General features: G+C 43.6%; 1 protein-coding gene across 4 annotated transcripts in view; it reads left to right on the top strand.

The window, feature by feature from the left end:
* ARB2A (ARB2 cotranscriptional regulator A) overlaps positions 1 to 12,059 on the top strand; it is a 2,893,216-nt gene that overhangs the window by 1,732,558 nt on the left and 1,148,599 nt on the right. For all 4 annotated transcript variants that reach the window (XM_069627631.1, XM_069627632.1, XM_069627634.1 and 1 more), the window contains one exon: positions 5,310 to 5,429. In XM_069627631.1, coding sequence (XP_069483732.1) covers positions 5,310 to 5,429 — 120 coding nt within the window. The remainder of the gene's footprint in view (positions 1 to 5,309; positions 5,430 to 12,059) is intronic.

Raw genomic sequence — 12,059 nt, 5'->3', positions numbered from 1 at the left:
GGTGCACGGAGCACAGTTAAAACTCAAGGATTAAACTGCAATGTCAGATTGTCTTTGTTAAACAACACATAGTATCGATGCAGCTACAAGGAGCCACATTAAACCCAACGTATTAACGGCAATGTCGGGCTGTCTGCGTTATAAAATCCCCCGGTCGGCATCTATCCCTGCATACAGGGGAGCCTCGTATCTGAGCCACGCATTTTGTACATTATATAAATCGGCAGTCAGATCCCAAAAACATCCTTTAAGTATTGCCGAGCGTTGTGACTTACTTTGAAATGCTCTAGTCATCCGCGTTGGCTTGCTAATCGTCCTCGAGTGGCCGGCGCCATTTTGGGACCATTTATTTAAATGTTAGCATGGCGACGCATCGCTCCGTTCGTCCATCTAATGATGGTAAAAGGGCCCGACTTCTACCAGTGCGGGCCCTACAATCCTCTTGTAAAGTATGGTATGTACAATAAGATACTCATTAATGCAACAAATCCTTATTTTCAAAACTACGGTGCATGTTTAGATGCTCCGTTGTCTACCTAAGTCGGGTCTTCATGACGACCGTGGTGTAGACAAACCTATTTTAAAGGTATACTCTCACCCATTTAGTTTGTATGTTTACAAAAATTACATTCAGCGATCAATAAGGAGCTATTTGTATTAACAGTACCTCAATATTGTAATAGAGACTGAATATTTCCCCTTTTATTCTACTAATGACCTTGGAGAATAGGGACTAAGTCGTAGCTAAACATCTTACCCTTACTCATTGTGGTTGTGTGTGGCGTATAATTATATCTACTCTATATTAATAACGAGTCTATATCAAAGCGACATAGCTACAATATTCATTACCATATTGGTATTGCTTCATAGACAAAACACAATATTCTTATATATTATTCAATACTTATATACAACATCAACTTGTCCAAGACAAAAGTATATATGTACAATTGCTTATAGCCACCTACAGGAACAACGCCATTTCAGTATCAAAATTTAAGCCTAATACAGTTGTGTTAAATAAAAAAATTAATCTGGCTTCTGCTTGGCGTAGTGCTTTAACTCAATCACCTCCTCTTTTGGTTAGTATGACTTGCTGTAGGCCAACAAATCTGATCAGAGTCGTATCATCCATTTGGTGGTTCTTTTGCCAATGCATGGATAATGGTAATGCTGAATCTTGGCTTCCAATTTTCGTCAAGTGTGTCCCATATCCTTATCCTCAGCTCCCTTTTAGTACTGCCAATGTACATTTTTTTGCACGTGCAAATAATAACATAGACCACATAGTTAGTTCTGCAGTTAATCATGTGTTTGATTTGAAAGGTTTTGCTGTTTAGACCCACAAGTTCTTTCGTCTTGTCACTTGCAAATTTGCACATTGTGCAAAACCCACATTTTCTGAATCCAGGGTGATTTGAGGTCAGCCACGTATGTTGTGTCTCTTCTTTTATATCAGGTAACAAAGATGGACAAATGATTGACTTGAGTGTGCTAGCTTTCTTGAAAGTGATAATTGGTCTGTCCTCAATATATAGGAATAAGTGTTCATCCAATTTAAGTAAATAATGTTTTTGAAGAATTTTTCGGATTCTTTTGTGGTCCTTGTTAAATTGAGTTACAAACACTGTTTTCGTGAATTTCTCATCTGTTCTGCTTTTCGGGATCAGGGTATCTAGGTGTTGAAGATTTTTCATTTTCTCAAAGGCCTTCTGTAGGCATTTGTTTGGATATCCTCTTTGCCTAAAACGATGTCACGACCTTCGCCCAAAACCGCCTCTGGCAAACCCATTGGCGAGGTGGAGTCAGGACTCGGGCCTCTAGAGCCTGGCATCCTCTTCAAAAGCCCTTATGGGGCCAGTCCTGGTGCTTGGGAACTACTTTATTGTATTGTCAGCCAACATGGAGGCATCCACATAGCTTGGTTCACTAGAACCAAGCTATGCGGTCTAGTGTTTTGGGTGTAGCAGGCCTGGAACTACTTTACCTGGGCTATATAAACCACACCCTGACTGCAGAACATGCTTTGTGTTACTTTACAGCTTGCAACGTGACGCTCACCGTGTCCAGCTATTCCCTCGAACCTCGGAGAAGCAGAACCTGCAAGGAGACAAAAGGAACATCATTAGCAGCAGCATCTTACCTGCAGTCTTCATCTTTAAACACTCACAGCTACTGAAAACAGCTTCCTCGAATCTGCACGCCTCCCGGACAGAACGACCTGAAAGAGGAAGATAGAAGCAACATTAAAGAAAGCTGTAGAGACATTTACAAATTACGAACTGCTCAAAAGGCTTACCTGGCTGGTCGCCTCTCGGCTGGCACCACTCCGGACATTACACTCGTGCTGAAGTACACCGCGACCTACAAGGAAGAAAAAACACAGGTTAGCAAAGGCAAGACTTTGCAGCGCTGCGCATAGCGCTTACTTACCGCATCATAGCACTCTTAATGCACCATCATTTACCAGCAGGGCTCAACCAAGCCAGTTGGCTGCGCGGAAGCTCTGCATACCTAAGGGAGAAAAAAGAGACATTTTAAACAAAGAAAGGCATGCAGGATAGCAACAAAACAAAAGAGCAGCAATAAGACCCACCTGAACCATATCAAACGGGCCGGCGTCAGTGAAGTAACTGGACCGCACTCGCCCATGAAAGACAACGCGCCCCTGCAAAGAAGGCAGGACGGAGAGCATGCCTAATTCTACCACAAGGTGACGAGAGGGCGCCAGAGGGACTGCAAGCATACGGGGGTGGAGGGAGGATACTTACCCCAGTCGGTCAGTCTTGAACACAGTCCTCTTGTATTTTCAGGCAGAATCTTCCCCGCAGACCACATCAGGGCAAAGCTGAGAAGCATACCAGCGAGTCACCCAGCTGGGTGGGTCTCTGTGGGTACCAGGTGAGCGTAACGACGATTCCTTAGTCGATTGCACTCCTGTTGGAATTTATGGTCATTTTTGCAGTTACGTCTTGCACGAATATATTCCCCAAGGGAAATGTTGCAGATGGTTGCACGTTGGTGGCAGCTGTTAGCATGTAAGATGGAGTTCACTTCTGTTGGTTTCCGAAAGGTACATGTTTCCAGTTGGTCTTTGTTGACATAGATGGTGAGGTCCAAAAAATTGATTTGATGCACATTACTTTCTCCGGTAAATATTATATCGAATGGGTTCTGATTAAGTCTATTAGTGAATTCCTGCAGCAGTGTATCGGGTCCGTCCTAGATTAAGAAAATGTAGTCGATGTATCTTATCCATAGTTTGACTCTATCATTAAAGCAGGGGTCTTGATACACTGCAACAGGAATTCACGAATAGACTTAATCAGAACCCATTCGATATAATATTCACCGGAGAAAGTAATGTGCATCAAATCAATTTTTTGGAACTCACCATGACCATCGGCTCGAAAGGCTTGCGTTGCAAAGCTGCAAGAACCACATCAATGTGGACATGCGCTTGCTGATGCTAAAGACTGTTTTATTGGTGGCGCGCACCTCTGCGCGCAGAGTTAGTGAGCTGCAGGCGTTGTCTTTGTGCAAGCCCTTGACCACATTTCACAACTACACGGTCATCTTGTGCACTCACCCAAACTTCTTTTCCAATGTGGTCTCTCTGTTTATATCTGAATCAGGAGATCTGCCTGCCGATGTTCTTCCCGAACCCGCATTCGTAGGCAGAGAGGGTCCCACATTCCTTGCACCTCAAGAGGGTGCTCACGTGTTATCTCTCTTGGACGAAATCCTTCAGGAGGTCTGTGGCACTGTTTGTGACTTTTGGGGGCTCCTACCCTGACTCTCAGGCTTCCAATGCTTCCATCACCCGTTGGATGGTTCAGGCGTTTCGGAGGAGTACATAGCCATGGGCAAATCTGTTCCAGAAGAGATTTATGCCCATACTGTTAGAACTAAGGCCACGTTGTCTCGTTTCAGAGACATGCTTCTTGGGATGTCATCAGCGGGGTCGCTATTTGGGCCACGCCGTCGGCCTTCTGTAAGCACTCCTCGCTGGACACAAGTTCCAGGCAAAATGAAGAATTTAGTTAGGCGGTTCTGAAGTACCTTTTAGCTTCATCCTAGATATGGGGCAGGTTGTCGCAGCGCCACCCTATTTTCTAGTTCAGTGGAATCACCCACAAGGATGGAGGAAAGTGGGCGGGATGTATGAGTAATTGAAGTTTCTCACATAGTGACTAGAGTACTCCTAGTCCTTAGTCCCCTTTCCTTCACACGTCCCACCCATCTTCCCCCACTAGTATGCCAATGGCTAATAGTTACTAAGTGTAGGCAGTTATATAAGTGTCTGATGTGTTCAAAGGGGACTTAGGTTAGGCGCCGGAGGGCCGGGCCTCAGCGGTGTGTTCCCATGGCCAAAGCCGCGCACCTACACGCTATACTAAATTTAAAGGGGAATCTCCATTTCCGCTTCCAAAGGTTCGGGTACCGTCCCCATTTTGGGGGACACCCCACAAGGATGGCGGAAAGGGGACTAAGGGCTATGAGTACTCTAGTCACTAGGCTGAGTAACTTTAATTGTATGGACATTCAAGCAATATATCCTTGCTGTGCATTTCAGAAACGGTGGCCAGTCCCTGGTGCTTTCTCAACTGAGCCTACGTAAGTTAAAAGGGTTCTGATTGATGGTTACCAAGTTCCCCAAGGCCTCATTTCGATTTCATTGGTAATATAATCTTGGGAAGACAATTGTTTGTTAATTCCATTAGATGCTCAGATCTCATTTTAAAATTGGCCGTGTTGTTTACATTACTGCCTAAAACAACTATCCTCTTGGCTATGTTGTCAATTTCAGGTGGCAAAAGAACTTAAGTAATGCCATAGTGCAGTTGGACACCTCAAATGTTCACAAACAAAGAACACTAATCCCATCTTTTGCATGGCCAGCCCCCTCCCTCTGCAAATCCTCGCTTCCTAATCTCTGGTGACATGTTAAATGCTGAAAATTGTCCCCTGTTTTTTTGCCACATTATCTTGTTCTGTTTTTCAATAAACGTAGTATGGATTTTGTTTGAATATACTTTTTTGTATTTTTTTTTATTTAAAAGCACTAACATTGCTTTGGGTTTGTTTGGACTTACGTAAATATGCTAAACAAAATACAGTCACACAGGCTCATTCAGTTTACGCTCTTTCTTCTGCCAATAGATGTCCCTAAAGCCATTTTACATTAATTTACCATCACATGGTTAGAGAAGAAAGGTTCTGAAGGTTAAATTTTGTTTTTGTTTGTTTATTTTTTACCAAGACAGTATTTGGCAAATATTAATTATCTAATTGTATCTCTATAGGAAAATGGTTCACCTGAAGAACATGCACTGTATGTGTGGGACAAGTTCATTTCCCAAGCAGCGGCTGAGAATGTATTTTTTGTTGCTCACAGTTATGGTGGACTTACATTTGTAGAACTGGTAAGTGTAAACTCTATGCCTTGCCATTTTTCAGTTAACTGTTTTAAATTGAAAAGTTACTGTATAATGTTACATCAGGCTTTGAAGTACACAAAGAGCCAGTTAATGTGATTGACGCCCCTTTAATCCGAAAACCAATGACCCTGCGTACCCTCCGCCATCCACCATCAACTGTCACTTCACAAGCCACTCAACACTCATTTAATCACGTCACACACACATTTCATATTACGTGCACTCCGCATTCTAACACAACATTCACACCGGAATGGAGCGCAGGTAATGGACAAAAGGCACTACACATCCCCTTCCCTCCCAACATAACAATAACGAGCAACAAAGCTTTTAGGCCAATAATAATGAACAAATCAATAAAACTTGTAAATAATTCTTAAACCTATTGAGAGTCAATTCTTCACCATTTACTTAATGAAAGTCTTTTGACCACACCGGGGGTCTCCTGATTCTTTGCCCCCAGACACCCCTCTGACTGGTTGTGTTATTATCCTCTTGTTCACTAGAACTATTACAATTCTCCCTTCTCCTCCAGCACTCTTTCATCACATCCCCATCAAACAATTCCTTAACATTGTGCTCTACTTCCTCACAATTCTCAACACCCGTACTCACTCCTTGACATCGCCATCTGCTCGCTCGATCCAAATTCCATATGGATCCATCTTGAATCCTAACAGCATTTTTGAAAACCTCTTTAACTCTAATAGGCTTGGTGTACTTCGATTCCCCCTTTCTCACCACTCTTCCCTTCTTTATCCTGACAAAATCACCAGGTGCCACCCATACTTGCAATGGCTGGGTAGACCTCATATACTCCAACTTCCTACCACACCCAAACCCTGTTTTCCTCTGATTCACCCATACAGGATTTAACACTGTGTTCGGCTCTCTGCCTCTCATCAAATAAGCTCTAACAGATGTCGTACAACTCCACAACCTTTCCTCTAAAGCTTTTTCAACAGACATATTGTTTCTATTGGCTTGTTCAACAGCTTCTACAACCACCCTATTACACCTTTCCACTAACCTATTGGTTTGTGGATGATAGATAATTAGCTGAAAATCTCCACTCAACACCAAACGACCTGGCATACTTCATCATCCCATTACTCCTGAAGTGTACACCATTGTCACTAATCACCTTGGGATAATCTTCCCTTCTAAAAACATGTCGCATGAACCTGATGACCTCATTAGTTCCTACATTACGAATAATTTTAATCTCAAGCCACCTCGAAAAATGATCCACCATAACAATTAAAAATCTATTTTCCTTGCCCAAATTACCATTTGGGCCTACAATGTCAATTCCAGTTAGTTCCCATGTTTGTTCTTGCTTACGCATAACATTGGGTTCAGATTTCTCCACCTTACTACTTTTGTCCGAATTCTGATAAGGCCAACAACATCTCAGAAGCATTTCAGATCTATACCAGGCCGGCCACCAATATTTAGGCCGCACTTTACGTTTGGTGCCTGTGGATCCTGGGTGCCCCTGATGCACCCTCTCGATTAACCTTTCCCTAAGACTCTGGGGTGGTATCAACTTGTCTCCCCTGAGCAACAACTCATCCTCAATGGAACTCTCATTCTTAACCTCCCGAAACGGAAGACATCTCTAGTCCACCAATCTCTTATTGGGCCAACCTCTCACTGTATACTCCACAACCTTGCACAAAACCTCATCGTCCTGTATCTCCTGAATCAATTTTTCCCTAGGAATCACCTCCAAAACTACTGCAACAGCCTCCACCTCTTCAACTTGCCCAACTTCCTCAACACTTAGAGGAAATCTTGAAAGGAAATCGGCAACCAGATTCTTCTTCCCAGGCACATACTTAACTTCAAAATAGTAATCTTGTAACCTCAAACTCAACCTAGCAAGTCAAGGTGTTGCTCTGCACATATCTTGCACAGATAAAACCTCCATGTCATGGTGCATGCTCCCAAAACCCTGAAACTGGTGAGCCCATCCCGGACTTTGGCTTCCTTGGGGACTTCCCAGGCCCCAGCTAGGCTCACCTGGACTCAGTCCTGGCGCCGCTGGTGCCAGGCTCATGGTAGGTGCTAAATACATGGGCCTTATGCTTGGCTCTGAGAGGCTGAGCCATTCAGTACAGGGTGTGGCTTGGGACTACTTTACCTGGAGGCAGGATACGGTTAAGGGGGACTATTTTCCTGGTACTACTTGCAAGGCTATTTAAACTGCATCCTGCAAACTGAACACGGTTCGCGTTATTCTGCACTCCTGCAGCGTAACGCTCACCGCGTCAGCTCAGCTCTTGCTTTCCTTCTGCCACGCCCGTCCAGGGTCTTCTTTCCATCGGCACCTGAGAAAAGAGAAGAACAGGAGTTAGAAACGCATTGAAGACCTTACCTGCAGAACATTCTGATCTCGACATCTGCTTACCCACGGACCGCCGCATCTGTAGAAGAGCAGAACTGAAGGTACCCTCTCGGGTAGCTACTCACCTGAATTCCGCCACCTCTAGGAACTCCATCGAGCAGTTCTTCATTCCAGCATCGCGCCGCAACTCGACCCGTCAAGCAGCTCTTCCATCTTCTTCCTGGAACTGCGCCGCACCTGCCGAACAGAAACAGACAAAGCAGGTTAGGCGCACACAGCAAAGTAAGCTAAATACAACAAACAATTAGCGCACCCCGCACAGTGCTATACTTATCAGCTGGAATCCTGCTCATCATTGTCAGGAGAGTCATCCATCATCCGAAAGCTGCTTAAAGACGCACCTGAAAGACAAGAAGGAACATTAGATATCTCGAGCAGAAAGACTTAAGGCAGCTATTTTAAGGAGTTATTGGAATAGAGACTTACCTGCTTACTCCAGCCTTTCCTCTTCAGCAATCCATCGGATCAGTGAAGTAACTAGATCCTGGAAAGACTGTAAAACCGCACCCCTGCCAGAGTGTGCAGGACGGAGAGCTCGCCCATTAAAAAACCAAGGTGAGCCAGAGTAAGAGAAGTGAAAATCGGAAGGAGGGGAAAACCAAAACCAGCTCATTCAATTGGCTAATATCTTGTTTACACTTGCAGACGAACATCTCCTGAGGCTATAACGAAGGGAAGAAGCGAGCTAGCACCCTCAGTTAAGCAGAGCGACACCAGTGCAGACATCATCCTTCGAACACGAGCACGCCCCCGTGGAGACCAGGTGAGCGTGACACTCCACTAGGGGTTTATGATCGGTACAGACCGTAAACTTATTCCCCCACACATGTTTCCTGAAGTAGTTTATTGCCCAAACACAAGCCAACAGTTCCCTCTCAATTACAGAATATCTACTCTCTACTTCAGTCACTGCCCTAGATGCATGGCAGATGAGTCTTTCACTCCCATTCTCCACCATTAGGGATAACGCCGCTCCCAACCCATCCCCACTTTCATCAACAGTGAGCTTGGTTTCCAAAAACAAATCATCCCAGATTCTATGACTCACACAAACTATTGCTTCAAATCTAACCTCCTTTTTGAGTAACCTTATCATAGGTTCTGTAAAGCTTGCAAAACTTTTATAAAATTCCCAATGTCCCAAAAGTTATCTAAGCTCCTTTACTCATGGGATCCAGTGCATTTTTTGATAGCTCTCATGCATCGATCTTGGGTTTATAACCCTTCCCACTGACCACTTGGCCTAAGTACTCCACTTCAGGCTCCTTAAACTTACACTTACTCCTTTCCACCTTCAAACCTTTCTCATTCAATCGCAACAGCACTTTATGCAACCTTTCGTCATGCTCACACTCCCCCTTTCCAAATACAATGATATCCTAATAAACGAATATTCCCTTAAGTCCTTTCAGCACTTGAGTTATGACCCTTTGGAATACCGCAGCAGCAGAAGCTAAACCGAATAGCATTCTCTTGGTGGTACATGCCGAACGGCGTAATGAAGGCAGTTAAATCTCTGCAATCTTCTGTGAGACTGATCTGATGGTAATCTACCGTAGTAAATATGTCAGCTCCTTCAATGCAGTTCAACATCTCTGATATTATAGACAACAGATATTTGTCCACCAATATATTCTTTTTTAAATCCCTGAGATCTACACAAATTCTCAGCTTCCCGTTCTTCTTTACAGTAACGACAATGGGGCTCACCCATTGAGACGATTCAATCCTTTCTATGACTTCTTCATTCTCAAGTCTTTTCAGTTCTTGTTCTACCTTTTCTACCAAGGCGAACGGTATCGGTCTCGCCTTGGCATGCGCCACTGTCTTTGCTCCAGGTTTAAAAACTATCTTATGAGAATAATTCTTTAACAAGCCTAACTCTTGCTGAAACATCACCAGGATCCTTTTCCAAATTCTTTTCCATACATGGACTGTTGCTCTTCACCAACAGAAACGGCTCTTCCACGCATGGATCCAATCTTATTTTTAATACAGCTTGATCTCTCCAGCCAAGAACATTTACACCCTTCCTTTTGATGAAAACCTTGATTTCCGCTTGATGATCCTTGAACTGTACAATACTTTTGAGAGAGCCTCTGATGTGAATCTTGGAACCTTCGAATCCTCCAGGGTTCTTAATGTCCAGTGGATGAACTTTTGCTTTCAAACCTTCGTATCTTAATTTCTCCCATGTCTTGGCTGTAATTATGGTGTATGGGGAACAACCATCCACCATGACTGATGGCTTCCAATTCTCTATTAAAATGTCACATCTGGGGTATTTCAATTCTCCACCAGCTGGTTCACGAACCAATACTACACCTTCTTCTTCTTCTGAATCTGTGTCTTCTTGTACAACTGACACATTTGTCTTATTTCTACTGACCACTGCAAAATAACCTCTCCTTCTACAAATTGCACAGGTCTGATTAATGGCCGGACAGTTTCTTGAATTGGCCTAATGTCCTGCTTTGCCACACTTAAAGCATCTATCCTTACCTCTGCTCTCACTCCTCTTGTTTTCTCTACAAGCCTGATCTTTCAACTTATAATGTCTTCCACTTGCTTCATCAGCCTCTTCTTTATCTCTTTTGTTCCTCACGACATTCACAGTGGATTGTTCTCCAGACTCTTGGGCTGGCTTGGTTTGGTTCTGACTAACAGTTTGAGCTTGTATAACTTCCATCTTCTTATTCTTAATCTCCTTCGAACAGAGGTGAGTGTGTTCAACCCTCTTCGCAATTGCCACAGCCTCTGACAAAGAGGGGTTACCCACCATCCACAACTTGTCCTGAACCTGTCTCTAATCATTTCATCCAGCGTGATGTCTGCACCAAAAAAAATGGCAAGTGTGAGCTAGCTTCTTAAGAGCTTATACATACTCCTCCACTGTTTCATCTTTTTGCGACCTAGTGTAGAAGTTGTATCTGTTAATTGCAACGTTTACCTCTGAGGCATAATATGTATCCAATTGCCTTAAATCCCGTTCATATTCATCTACGTCACAGCTTCATTTCCCTGTCAGTTCCGTCAATTCCCTATATTTGCGCTGGCCTTCAAGCCCCAAAGCAGCGGTAACAGTAGCTTCTTCCTCTGTGGAAACAGTCCATCCTGTTCAACAGTCTTGACATGGTTTTTCCAATATTCTCTCCATTCTGGCCACAAACCACTAGGCTGACCAGGATTCGGCAAAAAACCTCTGGAGGATGCATTGTTATTCCTTGCATCTCTGTACTACAAATTCTTTACGACAGTTGCCTCAAGAAATTGAAAGAAAAACAAATTGAAAACTGTTGTCTAGCACTGTGTTGCTTGTAATAAAACATTCATGTCGTTTTCTTTTTCTTTTTTTATTTTGTCATGTGAAGAACTACTTCAGGATGAAAGCTGTTCTCTGCCTGGGCTCGAGTTTCTTTTAATATATTCAAAATGGTGGCACGTTTCCTGTCTGTGTTAGGTCCTTTCTTCTAATCCTTTCCTGATCTCATCACAACTTGCTTTAAAAAAAAATGATGACTCTTTGCCTGCACCCCAGCAATCACTTATAAAATCAAAATAGCTGCTGCTGCTCCGAGTCGCGTTGCGCCTTACTTGAGCTCTTCTTTGACACAGGATCAGCGATGAGGGAGCATCAACCAACACCAGGTAAGCCTGTTGCGCAGGTCCAGTGGTGGTCGTTGGTCTTGTCGCCAAAATGTTGCTTCATGCTTTGAAGTACACACAGAGCCGGTTAATTTGATTGATGCTCCTTTAATCAGCAAACCAACGACATCCGCCATCAGGTGTCACTTCACGAGCCACTCAACACTCATTCAATCACGTCATACACCAACATTCCATATCACGTGCACTCCGCAATCTAACACAACACTCACTCCAGAGTGCAGCGCAGGTAATTGACAAAGGACAATACATATAGCTTTCATGTACGATAGTATCCCAAGATTAGGGCTCAGGCAAACCCATCAGTCCAAACTTGGAAGTATGCCTACTGTCTGAGAATTGTTTGTCCCAGACAAAACTAGATTTTTGCTTAGCATTATGGATTTTTTTCTTAATTTCGAAATCCCTGTGCGGTTCAGAGGTTTGCATGGAGACAGGCACCACCATTTTGCATATCCTGCTGCAGTTCTTTTGTAAAAGCCCTGCTGGAAAATGGCATATCCTGCAGGCCCAGGCTTACTTTTTTTAAAGACTTATGG

The sequence above is a fragment of the Ambystoma mexicanum genome, chromosome 6p (assembly GCF_040938575.1).
Source record: "Ambystoma mexicanum isolate Mex_15411 chromosome 6p, UKY_AmexF1_1, whole genome shotgun sequence".
In the NCBI taxonomy this organism is placed as follows: domain Eukaryota; kingdom Metazoa; phylum Chordata; class Amphibia; order Caudata; family Ambystomatidae; genus Ambystoma; species Ambystoma mexicanum.
The sequence above is the reverse complement of the archived record's forward strand: the minus strand, read 5'-3'. Positions and strand labels throughout refer to the sequence as shown.